Source organism: Lampetra fluviatilis, unplaced genomic scaffold (assembly GCF_964198595.1).
Source record: "Lampetra fluviatilis unplaced genomic scaffold, kcLamFluv1.1 SCAFFOLD_145, whole genome shotgun sequence".
NCBI classification, from domain to species: Eukaryota; Metazoa; Chordata; class Hyperoartia; order Petromyzontiformes; family Petromyzontidae; genus Lampetra; species Lampetra fluviatilis.
This window is the reverse complement of record NW_027621523.1, coordinates 163,725-190,669: the sequence shown is the minus strand read 5'-3', so window position 1 is coordinate 190,669 and position 26,945 is coordinate 163,725. Positions and strand designations below refer to the sequence as shown.

Genomic DNA, 26,945 nt, shown 5'->3' with positions numbered 1-26,945 from the left:
TGATGACTTGCGACTCGACTTGGACTTGCATAACAATGACTTTGTCCCACCTATGAGATGTGGACTCGAGTCATGTGACTTGGACTCGAGTCAGACTCGAGTCATGAATTTGATGACTTGCGACTCGACTTGGACTTGCATAACAATGACTTTGTCCCACCTATGAGATGTGGACTCGAGTCATGTGACTTGGACTCGAGTCAGACTCGAGTCATGAATTTGATGACTTGCGACTCGACTTGGACTTGCATAACAATGACTTTGTCCCACCTCTGAGTTATAGTCTATCTATGGTCGGGGCTATATCTGTAGCAAAGGTTGGGTGGGGGGGGGGGGGGCAGAGCCACCCAGGATGCCTCTGGAGCGTTCCAGAAAGTTCCAGGAGGGAGCGTGGCCAGAGGCGGGGCTTAGCCGCCGGGGAGCGAGTATAAGCGTGGGCCGGAGCGAGGAGCGGAGTCGGTGTGTGAAGAATCAAGAAGAGACAAGCAAGAGACAAGCAAGCTGTACCGAAGATGTATCAACAAACAACGTGAAGTTCTTACCGTGTCGGAGCCCCTTATTACAGCGGTGTCAAGAAGCGGACTTTTTCTGGTGGAGTTCTACGCAAGACGCGATGTCTGAACGTCAGCAAAAGAAGAATCCACCTGCAGTGTCCTCCTCCTCCGACGACGAGATCGCGACTCAGCTCCTGCCGACCCCGGCTGTTGCCGTGGTCCCGGTGATGGAGCCCACCATGCGGCAAACGGCACGACGGAGTCTTCCCACCAGCTTCGCTCCCGACGACCCGTGGCAGAGGGTGGAGGCTCAGTTTGGCCGCTTTAACAACAGCGCTCCAACCACCTTGCCGCCCTCGTCACTCCGATCGCCGCTGGAGGTAGCCCGGCGACGGACCGTCCGGGGGTGGACGTGCCGGTGACGTTGCCTCGGAGCGGGTCCTCCTTTGGTGAGTTGCGGCCGCCATTTCGGGCGGGGAGGAGACGGCCGCCATTTTGCAGTTCCCGCCAAGTTCGCGCGTCGCGGCCGCCATTTTGCAGTTCCCGCCAAGTTCGCGCGTCGCGGCCGCCATTTTGCAGTTCCCGCCAAGTTCGCGCGTCGCGGCCGCCATTTTGCAGTTCCCGCCAAGTTCGCGTGTCGCGGCCGCCATTTTGCAGTTCCCGCCAAGTTCGCGCGTCGCGTCCGCCATTTTGCAGTTCCCGCCAAGTTCGCGCGTCGCGGCCGCCATTTTGCAGTTCCCGCCAAGTTCGCGCGTCGCGGCCGCCATTTTGCAGTTCCCGCCAAGTTCGCGCGTCGCGGCCGCCATTTTGCAGTTCCCGCCAAGTTCGCGCGTCGCGGCCGCCATTTTGCAGTTCCCGCCAAGTTCGCGCGTCGCGGCCGCCATTTTGCAGTTCCCACCAAGTTCGCGCGTCGCGGCCGCCATTTTGCAGTTCCCGCCAAGTTCGCGCGTCGCGGCCGCCATTTTGCAGTTCCCGCCAAGTTCGCGCGTCGCGGCGACCATTTTGACCACCGCTGCGGAGAGCGGTGCGTAGTTCGTCGCTGCCGCGCGGAGTTTCGCCGTCCATCGCGACGCCCGATGCGACGGAGTCGACGCCTGCCCCACGTGCGCGAGTTCGTGGGGCAGCTGGCGGCGACTGGATTTGCCTTTCGCTGGCGCTTTCGAGGCCGCCTACAAATCCGTCCGATTCGTCAGAGGAAGAGGCGCTCATTGCCTTGCCCGCCACACTGGACGATGATGCGTTTGATGCGGCGTTTCGCTCCATTCCCGCGGAAAAGATCAAGACGCTCGCGCAAGCTGTTCAGGAGATGGCCGATGTCTACGAGCCTCCAGACGACAGGACAAGAATCGCCCCTCATCTACAGAAGCTCCTTGATGGACTTGGCAGTTGACGCATGCCCCGGACGTAACGCAGGAACTCTTAGATCCGCTGGTGATGGAACGCATGTTGGCGTTGGCTAGGGAGATGGATGTCGTCCTTCGCACGTGCGGCCACGAAAAATGAAGACATCCTTGTGGGCCGCGCGTTGCCTCAACGCACCCGGCCGGGTACAGGCAGAGCCGGCCCTAGACCTTTGGGGGCCCTAAGCAAAATTTGGTTGGAGGCCCCTTTGATGTATGATTGTTTTCACCCACTAGCTAGCAGTGACTCGGGGATTGCAGTGGTGATGATTGCTTTGATGATGATTGCAGTGGTGATGATTACAGTGACGATGATTGCAGTGGTGATGATTGCAGTGGTGATGATTGCTTTGATGATGATTGCAGTGATGATGATTGCAGTGGTGATGATTACAGTGACGATGATTACAGTGGTGATGATTACAGTGGTGATGATTACGGTGGTGATGATTACAGTGATGATGATTGCATTGATGATTGCAGTGGTGATGATTGCATTGATGATGATTGCAGTGGTGATGATTACAGTGATGATGATTGCATTGATGATGATTGCAGTGGTGATGATTACAGTGACGATGATTGCAGTGGTGATGATTGCAGTGGTGATGATTACAGTGACGATGATTGCAGTGGTGATGATTGCATTGATGATGATTGCAGTGGTGATGATTACAGTGATGATGATTGCATTGATGATGATTACAGTGATGATTACAGTGACGATGATTGCAGTGGTGATGATTGCATTGATGATGATTGCAGTGTTGATGATTACAGTGACGATGATTGCAGTGGTGATGATTGCAGTGGTGATGATTACAGTGATGATGATTGCAGTGATGATGATTGCAGTGGTGATGATTACAGTGACGATGATTACAGTGGTGATGATTACAGTGGTGATGATTACGGTGGTGATGATTACAGTGATGATGATTGCATTGATGAGGATTGCAGTGGTGATGATTACAGTGACGATGATTGCAGTGGTGATGATTGCATTGATGATGATTGCTGTGGTGATGATTACAGTGATGATGATTGCATTGATGATGATTGCTGTGGTGATGATTACAGTGACGATGATTGCAGTGGTGATGATTGCAGTGGTGATGATTACAGTGACAATGATTGCAGTGGTGATGATTGCATTGATGATGATTGCAGTGGTGATGATTACAGTGATGATTGCATTGATGATGATTGCAGTGGTGATAATTGCATTGATGATGATTACGGTGGTGATGATTACAGTGATGATGATTGCATTGATGATGATTGCAGTGGTGATGATTACAGTGACGATGATTGCAGTGGTGATGATTGCATTGATGATGATTGCAGTGATGATTGCATTAACGATGATTGCAGTGGTGATGATTACAGTGGTGAGGATTGCAGTGATGATGATTGCAGTGGTGATGATTACAGTGGTGATGATTACAGTGGTGATGATTACAGTGGTGATAATTGCATTGATGATGATTACGGTGGTGATGATTACAGTGATGATGATTGCATTGATGATGATTGCAGTGGTGATGATTACAGTGACGATGATTGCAGTGGTGATGATTGCAGTGGTGATAATTGCAGTGGTGATGATTACAGTGACGATGATTCCAGTGGTGATGATTACAGTGGTGATGATTACAGTGACGATGATTACAGTGACGATGATTACAGTGGTGATGATTACAGTGATGATGATTGCAGTGGTGATAATTGCATTGATGATGATTACGGTGGTGATGATTACAGTGATGATGATTGCATTGATGATGATTGCAGTGGTGATGATTACAGTGACGATGATTGCAGTGGTGATGATTGCATTGATGATGATTGCAGTGGTGATGATTACAGTGACGATGATTGCAGTGGTGATGATTGCATTGATGATGATTGCAGTGGTGATGATTACAGTGGTGATGATTGCAGTGGTGATGATTACGGTGGTGATGATTGCAGTGGTGATGTTTACGGTGGTGATGATTGCAGTGGTGATGATTACGGTGGTGATGATTGCAGTGGTGATGATTACGGTGGTGATGATTGCAGTGGTGATGTTTACGGTGGTGATGATTGCAGTGGTGATGATTACGGTGGTGATGATTGCAGTGGTGATGATTACGGTGGTGATGATTGCAGTGGTGATGTTTACGGTGGTGATGATTACAGTGATGATGATTATGGTGGTGATGATTGCAGTGGTGATGTTTACGGTGGTGATGATTGCAGTGGTGATGATTACGGTGGTGATGATTGCAGTGGTGATGTTTACGGTGGTGATGATTACAGTGATGATGATTATGGTGGTGATGATTGCAGTGGTGATGTTTACGGTGGTGATGATTGCAGTGGTGATGATTACGGTGGTGATGATTGCAGTGGTGATGTTTACGGTGGTGATGATTGCAGTGGTGATGATTACGGTGACGATGATTGCAGTGGTGATGATTACGGTGATGATGATTGCAGTTGTTATGATTACGGTGGTGATGATTGCAGTGGTGATGATTACGGTGGTGATGATTGCAGTGATGATTACAGTTGTTATGTTTACGGTGGCGATGATTGCAGTGGTGATGTTTACGGTGGCGATGATTGCAGTGGTGATGATTGCAGTGATGATTACAGTTGTTATGATTACGGTGGTGATGATTGCAGTGGTGATGATTGCAGTGGTGATGTTTACGGTGGTGATGATTGCAGTGATGATTACAGTTGTTATGATTACGGTGGTGATGATTGCAGTGGTGATGTTTACGGTGGCGATGATTGCAGTGGTGATGATTGTCAGCAGTCTGACACTCAAGTAGGAACCGTGAGTGTCTGGAGCGGAGTTTTCTTCTTCTTTCGACAATAAACTCCAGTTTCGATTTCATACACTCAGCACCCCCTCTCCCTCCCCTCTCCCTTCCCCATTTCCCCCATCCTTCCCCCCCCTCCATCTCCCCCCCTCCCTCCCCCATCTCTTCCCTCCCCCTCCATCTCCCCCCCCCCACCCCCTCCCCTTCTCCCCCCGCCTCCACCCCCCCTTATGAATACCCTGCACAATGAAAACAAAAGACTCCTAAACTCTCGAAAAATATTCTCATCCCCCCCCCAACACCACCACCCCATCACTCACTCACCCACTTAACCACTCACCAACTCGCACACCCACCCACTTACCCACCCACTCACTCACCCACACACCCACTCACCCACACACCCACTCACCCACCCACTCACCCACTCACCCACTCACCCACCCACCCACTCACTCACACACCCACTCACCCACCCACTCACCCACTCACCCACTCACCCACCCACCCACTCACTCACACACCCACTCACCCACCCACTCACCCACACACCCACTCACCCACCCCACTCACCCACTCACTCACTCACCCCACACACCCACTCACCCACACACCCACTCACCCACCCACTCACCCACTCACCCACTCACCCACCCACCCACTCACTCACTCACCCACACACCCACTCACCCACACACCCACTCACCCACCCACTCACCCACACACCCACTCACTCACTCACCCACACACCCACTCACCCACACACCCACTCACTCACTCACCCACACACCCACTCACCCACACACCCACTCACTCACCCACCCACCAACTCACCCACCCACTCACCCACTCACTCACTCACCCACACACTCACACACCCACTCACCCACCCACTCAACCACACACCTACACACCCACCCACTCACCCACCCACTCACCACCCACACACCCACACACCCACCCACTCACTCACCCACCCATTCACCCACTCACCCACCCACTCACCCACCCACACACCACCCACCCACCCACACACCACCCATCACCCACCACTCACCCACCTACCCACCCACCAACTCACCCACCCACTCACCACCCACCACACACCCACACACCCACCCACCCACCCCTCACCCACTCCCACCCACAACTCACCACTCCCACCCCACCACCCACGCACACACCCACCCACCCACTCACCCACCCACTCACCCACACACCAACTCACCCCCACCCACCCACCCACCACCCACCCACCCACACCACCCACACACCCACACACCCCACCCACCCACCCACTCACCCACCCACTCACCCACCCCCACCCACCCACCCACCACACCACCCACCCACCACACCACTCACACACCTACCCACACACCCACTCACTCACCCCACCCACCCACTCACCTACTCACTCACCCACCCACTCACCCACCCACACACCCACCCCACCCACTCACTCACCCACCCACTCACCCACCTACCCACTCACCCACCCACTCACCCACCCAATGACCCACCCACACACCCACCCACCCACTCACCCACCCACCCACTCACTCACCCACACACCCACTCACTCACTCACCCACACACCCACTCACCCACACACCCACTCACTCACCCACCCACCAACTCACCCACCCACTCACCCACTCACTCACTCACCCACACACTCACACACCCACTCACCCACCCACTCAACCACACACATACACACCCACCCACTCACCCACCCACTCACTCACCCACACACCCACACACCCACCCAATCACTCACCCACCCATTCACCCACTCACCCACCCACTCACCCACCCACACACTCACCCACCCACCCACACACGCACCCATTCACCCACCCACTCACCCACCTACCCACCCACCAACTCACCCACCCACTCACTCACCCACTCACTCACCCACACACCCACACACCCACTCACCCACTCCCTCACCCACTCCCTCACCCACTCACTCACCCACTCACCCACTTCCTCACCTACTCATCCACCCACTCACTCACCCACCCACCCACTCACCCACCCACTCACCCACACACCAACTCACCCACTCACCCACTCACTCACCCACTCACCCACCCACCCACACACCCACTCACCCACCCACCCACTCACCCACTCACCTACTCACTCACCCACCCACTCACCCACCCACACACCCACCCCACCCACTCACTCACCCACCCACTCACCCACCTACCCACTCACCCACCCACTCACCCACCCAATGACCCACCCACACACCCACCCACCCACTCACCCACCCACCCACCCACTCACTCACCCACCCACCCACCCACTCACTCACCCACTCACACACCCACTCACCCACTCACCCACCCTCTCACCCACACACCCACTCACCTACCCACCCACACACCCACTCACCCACTCACCCACCCACTCACTCTCCCACCCACTCACCCACCCACTCACTCACCCACTCACCCACCCACCCACCCACTCACCCACTCACCCACCCACACACCCACACACTCACCCACCCACTCACCCCACCCACTCACCCACTCACTCACCCACTCATCCACCCACTCACCCACCCACCCACCCACTCACCCACCCACCCACACACCCACCCACCCACTCACTCACCCACCCACCCACCCACTCACCCACCCCACTCACCCACTCCCTCACCCACTCATCCACCCACTCACCCACCCACCCACCCACTCACCCACCCACCCACACACCCACCCACCCACTCACTCACCCACCCACCCACCCACTCACCCACCCACCCACACACCCACTCACCCACCCACTCACCCACCCACTCACCCACCCACTCACCCACCCACCCACCCACTCACCCACACACCCACTCACCCACCCACCCACTCACCCACCCACCTACCCACCCAACCACTCACTCACCCACCCACTCACCCACTCACCCACCCACTCACCCACAAACCCACTCACACACCCACTCACTCACCCCACACACCCACCCACCCACTCACCCACCCACACACCCACTCACCCACTCACCCACACACCCACTCACCAACTCACCCACCCACCCACCCACTCACCCACTCACCCACCCACCCACTCACCCACCCACCTACCCACCCACCCACCCACCCACTCACTCACCCACTCACCCACCCACTCACCCACAAACCCACTCACACACCTACCCACACACCCACTCACTCACCCCACACACCCACCCACCCACTCACCCACACACCCACTCACCCACCCACTCACCCACAAACCCACACACCCACCCACCCACCCACTCACCCACACACCCACCCACCCACTCACCCACCCACCCACACACCCACAAACCCACTCACCCACCCACCCACCCACCCACTCACCCACCCACCCACCCACACACCCACCCACCCACCCACCCACTCACCCACCCACCCACACACCCACAAACCCACTCACCCACCCACCCACCCACCCACTCACCCACCCACCCACCCACTCACCCACCCACCCACCCACTCACCCACCCACCCACTCACCCACCCACCCACTCACCCACTCACCCACACACTCACCCACACACTCACCCACCCACCCACCCACCAGGTGCACTACCGACACGCGTTCCACGCTCTGGTGGTGATCGCGCGCTCCGAGGGTCTTCGCTCGCTGCAGAAGGGCCTCGCTCCGGCCCTCCTCTACCAGCTCACCATGAACGGCGTCCGCCTGGGAGCCTTCGCCCTCATGGAGCGGCGGATACGGTCGACCGGGGGGTCAGCGGCTGGGGTGGGGTCAAAGGTGGTGGTGGTGGGGTCAACGGGGGTGGGGTCAGCGGCTGGGGTGGGGGTGGGGTCAGCGGTGGGGGTGGTGGGGTCATCGGGGGTGGGGTCAGCGGTGGGGGTGGGGTCAGTGGTGAGGGGGTCAACGGGGGTGGTGGGGTCATCGGGGGTGGGGTCAGCGGTGGGGGTGGGGTCAGTGGTGAGGGGGTCATCGGGGGTGGTGGGGTCAACGGGGGTGGGGTCAGCGGGGGTGGTGGGGTCAACGGGGGTGGGGTCAGCGGGGGTGGTGGGGTCAACAGGGGTGGGGTCATCGGGGGTGGTGGGGTCAACGGGGGTGGGGTCACCGGGGGTGGTGGGGTCAACGGGGGTGGTGGGGTCAGCGGGGGTGGTGGGGTCACCGGGGGTGGGGTCAACGGCGGGGGTGGGGTCAGCGGCTGGGGTGGGGGTGGGGTCAGCGGTGGGGGTGGTGGGGTCATCGGGGGTGGTGGGGTCAGCGGGGGTCGTGGGGTCACCGGGGGTGGTGGGGTCACCGGGGGTCGTGGGGTCAGTGGAGGGTGTTCAGCTGATGGCTGCAGGGGCAATCGCTGGGATCTGCGGTGCGACACTCGGAAGTCCCCTCTACCTGGTGAACTCACGCAGAGAGACACACGCAGAGAGACAGACTCACGCAGAGAGACAGACTCACGCAGAGAGACACACGCAGAGAGACAGACTCACGCAGAGAGACAGACTCACTCACACGCAGAGACACACACACAGAGACACACACACACAGAAAGACACACACGCAGAGAGACACACACAGAGACACACACACAGAGACACACACACAGAGAGAGACACACACACAGAGACACACACACAGAGACACACACACAGAGACACACACGCAGAGAGACACACACAGAGAGACACACACACAGAGAGACACTCACACAGAGACACACACACACAGAGACACACACACACAGAGACACACACACAGAGACACACACAGAGAGACACTCACACACAGAGACACACACACAGAGACACACACACAGAGACACACACAGAGAGACACACACACACAGAGAGACACACAGAGACACACTCACACAGAGAGACACACACATAGAGACACTCAGACAGAGAGACACACACACATAGACACACACACACAGAGACACTCACACAGAGAGACACACACACACAGAGAGACACACAGAGAGACACTCACACACAGAGACACACACACAGAGACACACACACACAGAGAGACACACACACAGAGACACACACAGAGAGACACACACAGAGAGACACTCACACACAGAGACACTCACACAGAGATACAGACTCGCACAGAGACTCACACAGAGACACACACAGAGGGACACTCACACACAGAGACACACACAGAGAGACACACACAGAGACACACACAGAGAGACACTCAGACAGAGAGACACACACACAGAGAGACACTCAGACAGAGAGACACACACACAGAGACACACACACACAGAGACACTCACACAGAGAGACACACACACAGAGAGACACTCAGACAGAGAGTCACACACACAGAGACACTCAGACAGAGAGACACTCACACAGAGAGACACAGACTCACTCACACAGAGAGACACAGAGAGACACACACAGAGAGACACACACAGAGAGACACACACAGAGAGACACTCACACAGAGAGACACACACACAGAGACACACACAGAGAGACACACACAGAGAGACACACACAGAGACACAGACTCACACAGAGAGACACTCACACAGAAACACTCACAGAGAGACACAGAGAGACACACACAGAGACACACACACACAGAGACAAACACAGAGAGACACAGACTCACTCACACAGAGAGACACAGAGAGACACACACAGAGACACAGACTCAGAGAGAGACACACACACAGAAACACTCACAGAGAGACACACACAGAGACACACACAGAGACACTCACAGAGAGACACACACACACAGAGACACACACACAGAGACACACACACAGAGAGACACACACAGAGACACTCACAGAGAGACACACACACAGAGAGACACACACAGAGACACTCACAGAGAGACACACACACACAGAGACACACACACAGAGACACACACACAGAGAGACACACACAGAGACACAGACTCACGCAGAGAGACACACAGAGACTCACTCACACACAGACTCACACTGAGACACACAGAGAGACACACACAGAGACACAGACTCACACAGAGAGACACTCACACAGAAACACTCACAGAGAGACACACACAGAGACACACACAGAGAGAGAGAGACACAGACTCACACAGAGACACAGAGACACAGACTCACACAGAGACACAGAGACACAGACTCACACAGAGACACAGAGACACAGACTCACACAGAGACACAAAGACACAGACTCACACAGAGATACAGACTCACTCACACAGAGACTCACACAGAGACACACAGAGAGACACAGACACACACAGAGACACTCACACAGAGACACACACAGAGACACACAGAGAGACACAGACACACACAGAGACACTCACACAGAGACACACACAGAGGTACTCGCACACAGAGACACTCACACAGAGAGACACACACAGAGAGACACAGACTCACGCAGAGAGACACACAGAGACTCACTCACACACAGACTCACACTTGGACACACAGAGAGACACAGACTCAGAGAGACATAGACTCACTCACACAGAGAGAGACTCAGAGAGACACACAGAGAGACACAGACTCAGAGAGACACAGAGACTCACTCACACAGAGAGACACACACAGAGAGACACTCAGAGAGAGAGACACACAGAGACACTCACACACAGAGACACAGACTCACACAGAGACTCACACAGAAACACTCACACACAGAGACTCACAGACTCACCACACAGAGACTCACAGACTCACCACACAGAGACTCACCACACAGAGACTCACAGACTCACCACACAGAGACTCACAGACTCACCACACAGAGACCCACAGACTCACCACACAGAGACTCACCACACAGAGACTCACAGACTCATCACACAGAGACCCACAGACTCACCACACAGAGACTCACAGACTCACCACACAGAGACTCACAGACTCACCACACAGAGACTCACCACACAGAGACTCACAGACTCACCACACAGAGACTCACAGACTCACCACACAGAGACCCACAGACTCACCACACAGAGACTCACCACACAGAGACTCACAGACTCATCACACAGAGACCCACAGACTCACCACACAGAGACTCACAGACTCACCACACAGAGACTCACAGACTCACCACACAGAGACTCACAGACTCACCACACAGAGACTCACCACACAGAGACTCACAGACTCATCACACAGAGACCCACAGACTCACCACACAGAGACTCACAGACTCACCACACAGAGACCCACAGACTCACTCACACAGAGACTCACAGACTCACCACACAGAGACCCACAGACTCACCACACAGAGACTCACAGACTCACCACACAGAGACTCACAGACTCACCACACAGAGACTCACAGACTCACCACACAGAGACTCACAGACTCACCACACAGAGACCCACAGACTCACCACACAGAGACTCACAGACTCACCACACAGAGACCCACAGACTCACTCACACAGAGACTCACAGACTCACCACACAGAGACTCACAAACTCACCACACAGAGACCCACAGACTCACCACACAGAGACCCACAGACTCACCACACAGAGACCCACAGACTCACCACACAGAGACCCACAGACTCACCACACAGAGACTCACAAACTCACCACACAGAGACTCACAGACTCACCACACAGAGACCCACAGACTCACCACACAGAGACCCACAGACTCACCACACAGAGACTCACAAACTCACCACACAGAGACTCACAGACTCACCACACAGAGACCCACAGACTCACCACACAGAGACCCACAGACTCACCACACAGAGACCCACAGACTCACCACACAGAGACTCACAAACTCACCACACAGAGACTCACAGACTCACCACACAGAGACCCACAGACTCACCACACAGAGACTCACAGACTCACCACACAGAGACTCACAAACTCACCACACAGAGACTCACAGACTCACCACACAGAGACTCACCACACAGAGACTCACAGACTCACCACACAGAGACTCACAAACTCACCACACAGAGACTCACAGACTCACCACACAGAGACTCACAAACTCACCACACAGAGACTCACAGACTCACCACACAGAGACTCACAAACTCACCACACAGAGACTCACAGACTCACCACACAGAGACTCACAGACTCACCACACAGAGACTCACCACAAAGAGACTCACAGACTCACCACACAGAGACCCACAGACTCACCACACAGAGACTCACAAACTCACCACACAGAGACTCACAGACTCACCACACAGAGACCCACAGACTCACCACACAGAGACCCACAGACTCACCACACAGAGACCCACAGACTCACCACACAGAGACTCACAAACTCACCACACAGAGACTCACAGACTCACCACACAGAGACCCACAGACTCACCACACAGAGACCCACAGACTCACCACACAGAGACCCACAGACTCACCACACAGAGACTCACAAACTCACCACACAGAGACCCACAGACTCACCACACAGAGACTCACAGACTCACCACACAGAGACTCACAGACTCACCACACAGAGACTCACAGACTCACCACACAGAGACTCACAGACTCACCACACAGAGACCCACAGACTCACCACACAGAGACCCACAGACTCACTACACAGAGACCCACAAACTCACCACACAGAGACTCACAGATTCACCACACAGAGACCCACAGACTCACCACACAGAGACCCACCACAAAGAGACTCACAGACTCACCACACAGAGACTCACCACACAGAGACTCACAGATTCACCACAAAGAGACTCACAGACTCACCACACAGAGACTCACAAACTCACCACACAGAGACTCACAGACTCACCACACAGAGACTCACAGACTCACCACACAGAGACCCACAGATTCACCACAAAGAGACTCACAGACTCACCACACAGAGACTCACAAACTCACCACACAGAGACTCACAGACTCACCACACAGAGACTCACAGACTCACCACACAGAGACCCACAGACTCACCACATAGAGACTCACAGACTCACCACACAGAGACTCACAAACTCACCACACAGAGACTCACAGACTCACCACACAGAGACTCACAGACTCACCACACAGAGACTCACAGACTCACCACACAGAGACCCACAGACTCACCACACAGAGACTCACAAACTCACCACACAGAGACTCACAAACTCACCACACAGAGACTCACAGACTCACCACACAGAGACTCACAAACTCACCACACAGAGACTCACAGACTCACCACACAGAGACCCACAGACTCACCACACAGAGACTCATTCACACAGAGACTCACAAACTCACCACACAGAGACTCACAAACTCACCACACAGAGACTCACCACACAGAAACCACACAGAGACTCACAAACTCACCACACAGAGACTCACAGACTCACCACACAGAGACTCACAAACTCACCACACAGAGACTCACAGACTCACCACACAGAGACCCACAAACTCACCACACAGAGACTCACCACACAGAGACTCACAGACTCACCACACAGAAACCACACAGAGACTCACAAACTCACCACACAGAGACTCACAAACTCATCACACAGAGACTCATTCACACAGAGACTCACCACACAGAAACCACACAGAGACTCACAAACTCACCACACAGAGACTCACAAACTCACCACACAGAGACTCACAAACTCACCACACAGAGACTCACAAACTCAACACACAGAGACTCACAAACTCACCACACAGAGACTCACCACACAGAGGCTCACAAACTCACCACACAGAGACTCACAAACTCACCACACAGAGACTCACAAACTCACCACACAGAGACTCACCACACAGAGACTCACAAACTCACCACACAGAGACTCACAAACTCACCACACAGAGACTCACCACACAGAGGCTCACAAACTCACCACACAGAGACTCACAAACTCACCACACAGAGACTCACAAACTCACCACACAGAGACTCACCACACAGAGACTCACAAACTCACCACACAGAGACTCACCACACAGAGACTCACAAACTCACCACACAGAGACTCACAGACTCACCACACAGAGACTCACAAACTCACCACACAGAGACTCACAAACTCACCACACAGAGACCCACAAACTCACCACACAGAGACTCACAAACTCACCACACAGAGACCCACAAACTCACCACACAGAGACTCACAAACTCACCACACAGAGACCCACAAACTCACCACACAGAGACCCACAAACTCACCACACAGAGACCCACAGACTCACCACACAGAGACTCACAAACTCACCACACAGAGACCCACAAACTCACCACACAGAGACTCACAGACTCACCACACAGAGACTCACAGACTCACCACACAGAGACTCACAGACTCACCACACAGAGACTCACCACACAGAGACTCACAAACTCACCACACAGAGACTCACAAACTCACCACACAGAGACTCACAGACTCACCACACAGAGACTCACAAACTCACCACACAGAGACTCACAAACTCACCACACAGAGACTCACAGACTCACCACACAGAGACTCACCACACAGAGACTCACAAACTCACCACACAGAGACTCACAGACTCACCACACAGAGACTCACCACACAGAGACTCACAAACTCACCACACAGAGACTCACAGACTCACCACACAGAGACTCACCACACAGAGACTCACAAACTCACCACACAGAGACTCACAAACTCACCACACAGAGACTCACAGACTCACCACACAGAGACTCACAAACTCACCACACAGAGACTCACAGACTCACCACACAGAGACTCACAAACTCACCACACAGAGACTCACAGACTCACCACACAGAGACTCACAGACTCACCACACAGAGACTCACCACACAGAGACTCACAAACTCACCACACAGAGACTCACAAACTCACCACACAGAGACTCACAAACTCACCACACAGAGACTCACAAACTCACCACACAGAGACTCACAAACTCACCACACAGAGACTCACAAACTCAACACACAGAGACTCACAGACTCACCACACAGAGACTCACAAACTCACCACACAGAGACTCACAGACTCACCACACAGAGACTCACAAACTCACCACACAGAGACTCACAGACTCACCACACAGAGACCCACAGACTCACCACACAGAGACTCATTCACACAGAGACTCACAAACTCACCACACAGAGACTCACAAACTCACCACACAGAGACTCACCACACAGAAACCACACAGAGACTCACAAACTCACCACACAGAGACTCACAGACTCACCACACAGAGACTCACAAACTCACCACACAGAGACTCACAAACTCACCACACCGAGACTCACAAACTCATCACACAGAGACTCACCACACAGAAACCACACAGAGACTCACAAACTCACCACACAGAGACTCACAGACTCACCACACAGAGACCCACAAACTCACCACACAGAGACTCACCACACAGAGACTCACAGACTCACCACACAGAAACCACACAGAGACTCACAAACTCACCACACAGAGACTCACAAACTCATCACACAGAGACTCATTCACACACAGACTCACCACACAGAAACCACACAGAGACTCACAAACTCACCACACAGAGACTCACAAACTCACCACACAGAGACTCACAAACTCACCACACAGAGACTCACAAACTCACCACACAGAGACTCACCACACAGAGGCTCACAAACTCACCACACAGAGACTCACAAACTCACCACACAGAGACTCACAAACTCACCACACAGAGACTCACCACACAGAGACTCACAAACTCACCACACAGAGACTCACAAACTCACCACACAGAGACTCACCACACAGAGGCTCACAAACTCACCACACAGAGACTCACAAACTCACCACACAGAGACTCACAAACTCACCACACAGAGACTCACCACACAGAGACTCACAAACTCACCACACAGAGACTCACCACACAGAGACTCACAAACTCACCACACAGAGACTCACAGACTCACCACACAGAGACTCACAAACTCACCACACAGAGACTCACAAACTCACCACACAGAGACCCACAAACTCACCACACAGAGACTCACAAACTCACCACACAGAGACCCACAAACTCACCACACAGAGACCCACAAACTCACCACACAGAGACCCACAGACTCACCACACAGAGACTCACAAACTCACCACACAGAGACCCACAAACTCACCACACAGAGACTCACAGACTCACCACACAGAGACTCACAGACTCACCACACAGAGACTCACAGACTCACCACACAGAGACTCACAGAATCACCACACAGAGACTCACAGACTCACCACACAGAGACTCACAGACTCACCACACAGAAACCCACAGACTCACCACACAGAGACCCACAGACTCACCACACAGAGACCCACAAACTCACCACACAGAGACTCACAAACTCACCACACAGAGACTCACAGACTCACCACACAGAGACCCACAAACTCACCACACAGAGACCCACAGACTCACCACACAGAGACTCACAGACTCACCACACAGAGACTCACAGACTCACCACACAGAGACTCACCACAAAGAGACTCACAGACTCACCACACAGAGACTCACCACACAGAGACCCACAAACTCACCACACAGAGACTCACAGACTCACCACACAGAGACTCACAGACTCACCACACAGAGACCCACAAACTCACCACACAGAGACTCACCACACAGAGACTCACAAACTCACCACACAGAGACTCACCACACAGAGACTCACAGACTCACCACACAGAGACCCACAAACTCACCACACAGAGACTCACCACACAGAGACTCACAGACTCACCACACAGAGACTCACCACACAGAGACTCACAGACTCACCACACAGAGACCCACAAACTCACCACACAGAGACTCACAGACTCACCACACAGAGACTCACCACACAGAGACTCACAAACTCACCACACAGAGACTCACCACACAGAGACTCACAGACTCACCACACAGAGACTCACCACACAGAGACTCACAGACTCACCACACAGAGACTCACAGACTCACCACACAGAGACACACCACACAGAGACTCACCACACAGAGACTCACAGACTCACCACACAGAAACTCAGCACACAGAGACTCACAAACTCATCACACAGAGACTCATTCACACAGAGACTCACCACACAGAAACCACACAGAGACTCACAGACTCACCACACAGAGACTCACAAACTCACCACACAGAGACTCACAAACTCACCACACAGAGACCCACAGACTCACCACACAGAGACTCACAAACTCACCACACAGAGACTCACAAACTCACCACACAGAGACTCACAGACTCACCACACAGAGACTCACAGACTCACCACACAGAGATTCACAGACTCACCACACAGAGACTCACAGACTTACCACACAGAGACTCACAGACTCACCACACAGAGACCCACAGACTCACCACACAGAGACCCACAGACTCACCACACAGAGACTCACAGACTCACCACACAGAGACCCACAGACTCACCACACAGAGACCCACAAACTCACCACACAGAGACTCACAAACTCACCACACAGAGACTCACAGACTCACCACACAGAGACTCACAGACTCACCACACAGAGACTCACCACAAAGAGACTCACAGACTCACCACACAGAGACTCACCACACAGAGACCCACAAACTCACCACACAGAGACTCACAGACTCACCACACAGAGACTCACAGACTCACCACACAGAGACTCACCACAAAGAGACTCACAGACTCACCACACAAAGACCCACAAACTCACCACACAGAGACTCACCACACAGAGACTCACAAACTCACCACACAGAGACTCACCACAAAGAGACTCACAGACTCACCACACAGAGACCCACAAACTCACCACACAGAGACTCACCACACAGAGACTCACAGACTCACCACACAGAGACTCACCACACAGAGACTCACAGACTCACCACACAGAGACCCACAAACTCACCACACAGAGACTCACAGACTCACCACACAGAGACTCACCACACAGAGACTCACAGACTCACCACACAGAGACCCACAAACTCACCACACAGAGACTCACCACACAGAGACTCACAAACTCACCACACAGAGACTCACCACACAGAGACTCACAGACTCACCACACAGAGACTCACCACACAGAGACTCACAGACTCACCACACAGAGACTCACAGACTCACCACACAGAGACTCACAGACTCACCACACAGAGACTCACCACACAGAGACTCACAGACTCACCACACAGAGACCCACAAACTCACCACACAGAGATTCACCACACAGAGACTCACAAACTCACCACAAAGAGACTCACAGACTCACCACACAGAGACTCACCACACAGAGACTCACAGACTCACCACACAGAGACTCACCACACAGAGACTCACAAACTCACCACACAGAGACTCACATACTCACCACACAGAGACTCACAGACTCACCATACAGAGACTCACAGACTCACCACACAGAGACTCACCACACAGAGACTCACAGACTCACCACACAGAGACTCACAGACTCACCACACAGAGACTCACAGACTCACCACACAGAGACTCACAGACTCACCACACAGAGACTCACAGACTCACCACACAGAGACTCACAGACTCACCACACAGAGACCCACAGACTCACCACACAGAGACCCACAGACTCACCACACAGAGACTCACCACACAGAGACTCACAAACTCACCACACAGAGACTCACAGACTCACCACACAGAGACCCACAAACTCACCACACAGAGACCCACAGACTCACCACACAGAGACTCACCACACAGAGACTCACAAACTCACCACACAGAGACTCACAGACTCACCACACAGAGACTCACAGACTCACCACACAGAGACTCACCACACAGAGACTCACAAACTCACCACACAGAGACTCACAGACTCACCACACAGAGACCCACAAACTCACCACACAGAGACCCACAGACTCACCACACAGAGACCCACAAACTCACCACAAAGAGACTCACAGACTCACCACACAGAGACTCACCACACAGAGACCCACAAACTCACCACACAGAGACTCACAGACTCACCACACAGAGACCCACAAACTCACCACAAAGAGACTCACAGACTCACCACACAGAGACTCACAGACTCACCACACAGAGACTCACCACAAAGAGACCCACAAACTCACCACACAGAGACTCACAGACTCACCACACAGAGACTCACAGACTCACCACACAGAGACTCACAGACTCACCACACAGAGACTCACCACAAAGAGACTCACAGACTCACCACACAGAGACTCACAAACTCACCACACAGAGACTCACCACAAAGAGACTCACAGACTCACCACACAGAGACTCACCACACAGAGACTCACAAACTCACCACACAGAGACTCACAGACTCACCACACAGAGACTCACAGACTCACCACACAGAGACTCACCACACAGAGACTCACAAACTCACCACACAGAGACTCACAAACTCACCACACAGAGACTCACCACAAAGAGACTCACAGACTCACCACACAGAGACTCACCACACAGAGACTCACAAACTCACCACACAGAGACTCACAGACTCACCACACAGAGACCCACAAACTCACCACACAGAGACTCACAGACTCACCACACAGAGACTCACAGACTCACCACACAGAGACTCACAGACTCACCACACAGAGACTCACCACAAAGAGACTCACAGACTCACCACACAGAGACTCACAAACTCACCACACAGAGACTCACCACAAAGAGACTCACAGACTCACCACACAGAGACTCACAGACTCACCACACAGAGACTCACCACAAAGAGACTCACAGACTCATCACACAGAGAATCACAGACTCACCACACAGAGACCCACAGACTCACCACACAGAGACCCACAGACTCACCACACAGAGACTCACAGACTCACCACACAGAGACTCACAGACTCACCACACAGAGACTCACCACAAAGAGACTCACAGACTCACCACACAGAGACTCACAAACTCACCACACAGAGACACACAGACTCACCACACAGAGACTCACCACAAAGAGACTCACAGACTCACCACACAGAGACTCACAGACTCACCACACAGAGACTCACCACAAAGAGACTCACAGACTCACCACACAGAGACTCACAGACTCACCACACATAGACCCACAGACTCACCACACAGAGACCCACAGACTCACCACACAGAGACTCACAGACTCACCACACAGAGACCCACAGACTCACCACACAGAGACCCACAGACTCACCACACAGAGACTCACAGACTCACCACACAGAGACTCACAGACTCACCACACAGAGACCCACAGACTCACCACACAGAGACCCACAGACTCACCACACAGAGACTCACAGACTCACCACACAGAGACCCACATACTCACCACACAGAGACCCACCACAAAGAGACTCACAGACTCACCACACAGAGACTCACAGACTCACCACACAGAGACCCACAGACTCACCACACAGGGACCCACAGACTCACCACACAGAGACTCACAGACTCACCACACAGAGACCCACAGACTCACCACACAGAGACCCACAGACTCACCACACAGAGACTCACAGACTCACCACACAGAGACTCACAGACTCACCACACAGAGACCCACAGACTCACCACACAGAGACCCACAGACTCACCACACAGAGACTCACAGACTCACCACACAGAGACCCACAGACTCACCACACAGAGACCCACCACAAAGAGACTCACAGAACTCACCACACAGAGACTCACCACACAGAGACTCACAAACTCACCACACAGAGACTCACAGACTCACCACACAGAGACTCACAGACTCACCACACAGAGACCCACAGACTCACCACACAGAGACTCACAGACTCACCACACAGAGACTCACAAACTCACCACACAGAGACTCACAGACTCACCACACAGAGACTCACCACACAGAGACTCACAAACTCACCACACAGAGACTCACAGACTCACCACACAGAGACCCACAGACTCACCACACAGAGACCCACAGACTCACCACACAGAGACTCACAGACTCACCACACAGAGACCCACAGACTCACCACACAGAGACCCACCACAAAGAGACTCACAGACTCACCACACAGAGACTCACCACACAGAGACTCACAAACTCACCACACAGAGACTCACAGACTCACCACACAGAGACTCACAGACTCACCACACAGAGACCCACAGACTCACCACACAGAGACTCACAGACTCACCACACAGAGTCTCACAAACTCACCACACAGAGACTCACAGACTCACCACACAGAGACTCACCACACAGAGACTCACAAACTCACCACACAGAGACTCACAGACTCACCACACAGAGACCCACAGACTCACCACACAGAGACTCACAGACTCACCACACAGAGACTCACAAACTCACCACACAGAGACTCACAGACTCACCACACAGAGACCCACAGACTCACCACACAGAGACTCACAAACTCACCACACAGAGACTCACAGACTCACCACACAGAGACTCACAGACTCACCACACAGAGACTCACAACTCACCACACAGAGACTCACAGACTCACCACACAGAGACTCACAGACTCACCCACACAGAGACTCACCACAAAGAGACTCACAGACTCACCACACAGAGACTCACAAACTCACCACACAGAGACTCACAGACTCACCACACAGAGACTCACAGACTCACCACACAGAGACACCACAGACTCACCACACAGAGACTCACAAACTCACCACACAGAGACCACAGACTCACCACACAGAGACCACAGACTCACCACACAGAGACCACAGACTCACCACACAGAGACTCACAGACTCACCACACAGAGACTCACAGACTCACCACACAGAGACCTCCACAGACTCACCACACAGAGACTCACAGACTCACCACACAGAGACCCACAGACTCACCACACAGAGACTCACAGACTCACCACACAGAGACTCACCACACAGAGACTCACAGACTCACCACACAGAGACTCACAGACTCACCACACAGAGACCCACAGACTCACCACACAGAGACTCACAGACTCACCACACAGAGACTCACAACTCACCACACAGAGACTCACAGACTCACCACACAGAGACCCACAGACTCACCACACAGAGACTCACAGACTCACCACACAGAGACTCACCACACAGAGACTCACAGACTCACCACACAGAGACTCACAGACTCACCACACAGAGACCCACAGACTCACCACACAGAGACTCACAGACTCACCACACAGAGACCTCACCACACAGAGACTCACAGACTCACCACACAGAGACCACAGACTCACCACACAGAGACTCACAGACTCACCACACAGAGACTCACAGACTCACCACACAGAGACTCACAGACTCACCACACAGAGACTCACAGACTCACCACACAGAGACCACAGACTCACCACACAGAGACTCACAGACTCACCACACAGAGACCTCACCACACAGAGACTCACAGACTCACCACACAGAGACTCACAGACTCACCACACAGAGACCCACAGACTCACCACACAGAGACTCACAGACTCACCACACAGAGACTCACAACTCACCACACAGAGACTCACAGACTCACCACACAGAGACCCACAGACTCACCACACAGAGACTCACAGACTCACCACACAGAGACTCACCACACAGAGACTCACAGACTCACCACACAGAGACTCACAGACTCACCACACAGAGACCACAGACTCACCACACAGAGACTCACAGACTCACCACACAGAGACTCACAGACTCACACAGAGACTCACAGACTCACCACACAGAGACTCACAGACTCACCACACAGAGACCACAGACTCACCACACAGAGACTCACAACTCACCACACAGAGACTCACCACACAGAGACTCACAACTCACCACACAGAGACCTCACAGACTCACCACACAGAGACTCACAGACTCACCACACAGAGACTCAGACCCACCAGAGACTCACAGACTCACCACACAGAGACCCACAGACTCACCACACAGAGACCCACAGACTCACCACACAGAGACTCACAGACTCACCACACAGAGACTCACCACACAGAGACTCACAGACTCACCACACAGAGACCCACAGACTCACCACACAGAGACTCACAGACTCCCACACAGACTCACCACACAGAGACTCACAGACTCACCACACAGAGACTCACAGACTCACCACACAGAGACTCACAGACTCACCACACAGAGACTCACAGACTCACCACACAGAGACTCACAGACTCACCACACAGAGACTCACAACTCACACACAGAGACCACAACTCACCACACAGAGACTCACAGACTCACCACACAGAGACCACAGAGACTCACAACTCACCACACAGAGACTCACAGACTCACCACACAGAGACTCACAGACTCACCACACAGAGACTCACAGACTCACCACACAGAGACTCAACCACCACACAGAGACTCACAACTCACCACACAGAGACTCACAAACTCACCACACAGAGACTCACAACTCAATCCACACAGAGACTCACAAACTCACCACACAGAGACTCACCCACAGAGACTCAGAGACCACTACTCACCTCACAGAATCACCAAACAGAACTCACAACTCACCACAAACAGAGACTCACCACACAGAGACTCACAGCCTCCCACACAGAACTTCAGAACTCACCACACAGAGACTCACCACAGAGACTCACAAACTCAACCACACAGAAACTCACGCACTGTGAGGTGCTAGCTAACAGCACTTGCCCCTCCAACCTGTCAGAGGCTACACGGGGGACCTTTGTCTGTGTCTGTGTGTGAGTTGCTAGCTAACAGCACTTGCCCCTACAGCCTGTCAGAGGCTACACGGGGGACCTTAGTCTGTGTGTGAGGTGCTAGCTAACAGCACTTGCCCCTACAGCCTGTTAGAGGCTACACGGGGGATCTTTGTCTGTGTGTGAGGTGCTAGCATAACATGCCACTTGCCCCTGCAACCTGTCAGAGGCTAGTCTGTGTGTGAGTTGCTAGCTAACAGCACTTGCCCCTACAGCCTGTCAGAGGCTACACGGGGGACCTTTGTCTGTGTGTGAGGTGCTAGCTAACAGCACTTGCCCCTACAGCCTGTTAGAGGCTACACGGGGGATCTTTGTCTGTGTGTGAGGTGCTAGCTAACAGCACTTGCCCCTGCAACCTGTCAGAGGCTACACGGGGGACCTTTGTCTTTGTGCAGGTGAAGACTCACTTGCAGACTCAGTCGTCATTGTCCATCGCAGTGGGACATCAATATTCATACACGGTGAGTTCACTCACCACTCACCACTCACCACTCTCCACTCACCACTCACCACTCTCCACTCACCACTCACCACTCACCACTCTCCACTCACCACTCACCACTCACCACTCTACACTCATCACTCTCCACTCACCACTCACCACTCTCCACTCACCACTCACCACTCACCACTCTCCACTCACCACTCACCACTCTACACTCACCACTCTCCACACACCACTCACCACTCTACACTCACCACTCACCACTCTACACTCACCACTCACCACTCTACACTCACCACTCTACACTCACCACTCACCACTCACCACTCTCCACTCACCACTCACCACTCTACACTCACCACTCACCACTCTACACTCACCACTCTACACTCACCACTCACCACTCTCCACTCACCACTCACCACTCTACACTCACCACTCTACACTCACCACTCACCACTCACCACTCTCCACTCACCACTCACCACTCACCACTCTCCACTCACCACTCACCACTCTACACTCACCACTCTCCACTCACCACTCACCACTCACCACTCACCACTCTCCACTCTCCACTCTCCACTCTCCACTCACCACTCTCCACTCACCACTCTCCACTCACCACTCACCACTCTCCACTCTCCACTCACCACTCACCACTCTCCACTCTCCACTCACCACTCTCCACTCTCCACTCTCCACTCTCCACTCTCCACTCACCACTCTCCACTCACCACTCTCCACTCACCACTCACCACTCTCCACTCTCCACTCTCCACTCACCACTCTCCACTCACCACTCACCACTCTCCACTCTCCACTCTCCACTCACCACTCTCCACTCTCCACTCACCACTCTACACTCACCACTCACCACTCACCACTCTCCACTCTCCACTCACCACTCTCCACTCACCACTCACCACTCTCCACTCTCCACTCTCCACTCACCACTCTCCACTCTCCACTCACCACTCTCCACTCTCCACTCACCACTCTCCACTCACCACTCACCACTCACCACTCTCCACTCACCACTCACCACTCACCACTCTCCACTCTCCACTCTACACTCACCACTCTCCACTCTCCACTCTCCACTCTCCACTCTCCACTCACCACTCTCCACTCACCACTCTCCACTCTACACTCACCACTCTCCACTCTCCACTCACCACTCTCCACTCACCACTCTCCACTCTCCACTCACCACTCTCCACTCTACACTCACCACTCTCCACTCTCCACTCTCCACTCACCACTCACCACTCTCCACTCACCACTCTCCACTCACCACTCTACACTCACCACTCACCACTCTCCACTCTCCACTCTCCACTCACCACTCTCCACTCTCCACTCACCACTCTCCACTCACCACTCACCACTCTCCACTCACCACTCTCCACTCTCCACTCACCACTCTCCACTCTCCACTCTCCACTCACCACTCTCCACTCTCCACTCACCACTCTCCACTCTCCACTCACCACTCTCCACTCTCCACTCACCACTCACCACTCTCCACTCTCCACTCACCACTCTCCACTCACCACTCTCCACTCACCACTCACCACTCTCCACTCTCCACTCACCACTCACCACTCTCCACTCTCCACTCACCACTCTCCACTCTCCACTCTCCACTCTCCACTCTCCACTCACCACTCTCCACTCACCACTCTCCACTCACCACTCACCACTCTCCACTCTCCACTCTCCACTCACCACTCTCCACTCACCACTCACCACTCTCCACTCTCCACTCTCCACTCACCACTCTCCACTCTCCACTCACCACTCTACACTCACCACTCACCACTCACCACTCTCCACTCTCCACTCACCACTCTCCACTCACCACTCACCACTCTCCACTCTCCACTCTCCAC

General features: G+C 53.8%; 1 protein-coding gene across 1 annotated transcript in view; it reads left to right on the top strand.

Annotated features, from left to right (window-relative positions):
• Positions 1–26,945, top strand: part of LOC144955366 (solute carrier family 25 member 35-like) — a 70,829-nt gene that overhangs the window by 15,960 nt on the left and 27,924 nt on the right. The window contains exons 2-4 of the mRNA XM_078885609.1: positions 8,314–8,493; positions 9,040–9,111; positions 25,001–25,066. Coding sequence (XP_078741735.1) covers positions 8,314–8,493; positions 9,040–9,111; positions 25,001–25,066 — 318 coding nt within the window. The remainder of the gene's footprint in view (positions 1–8,313; positions 8,494–9,039; positions 9,112–25,000; positions 25,067–26,945) is intronic.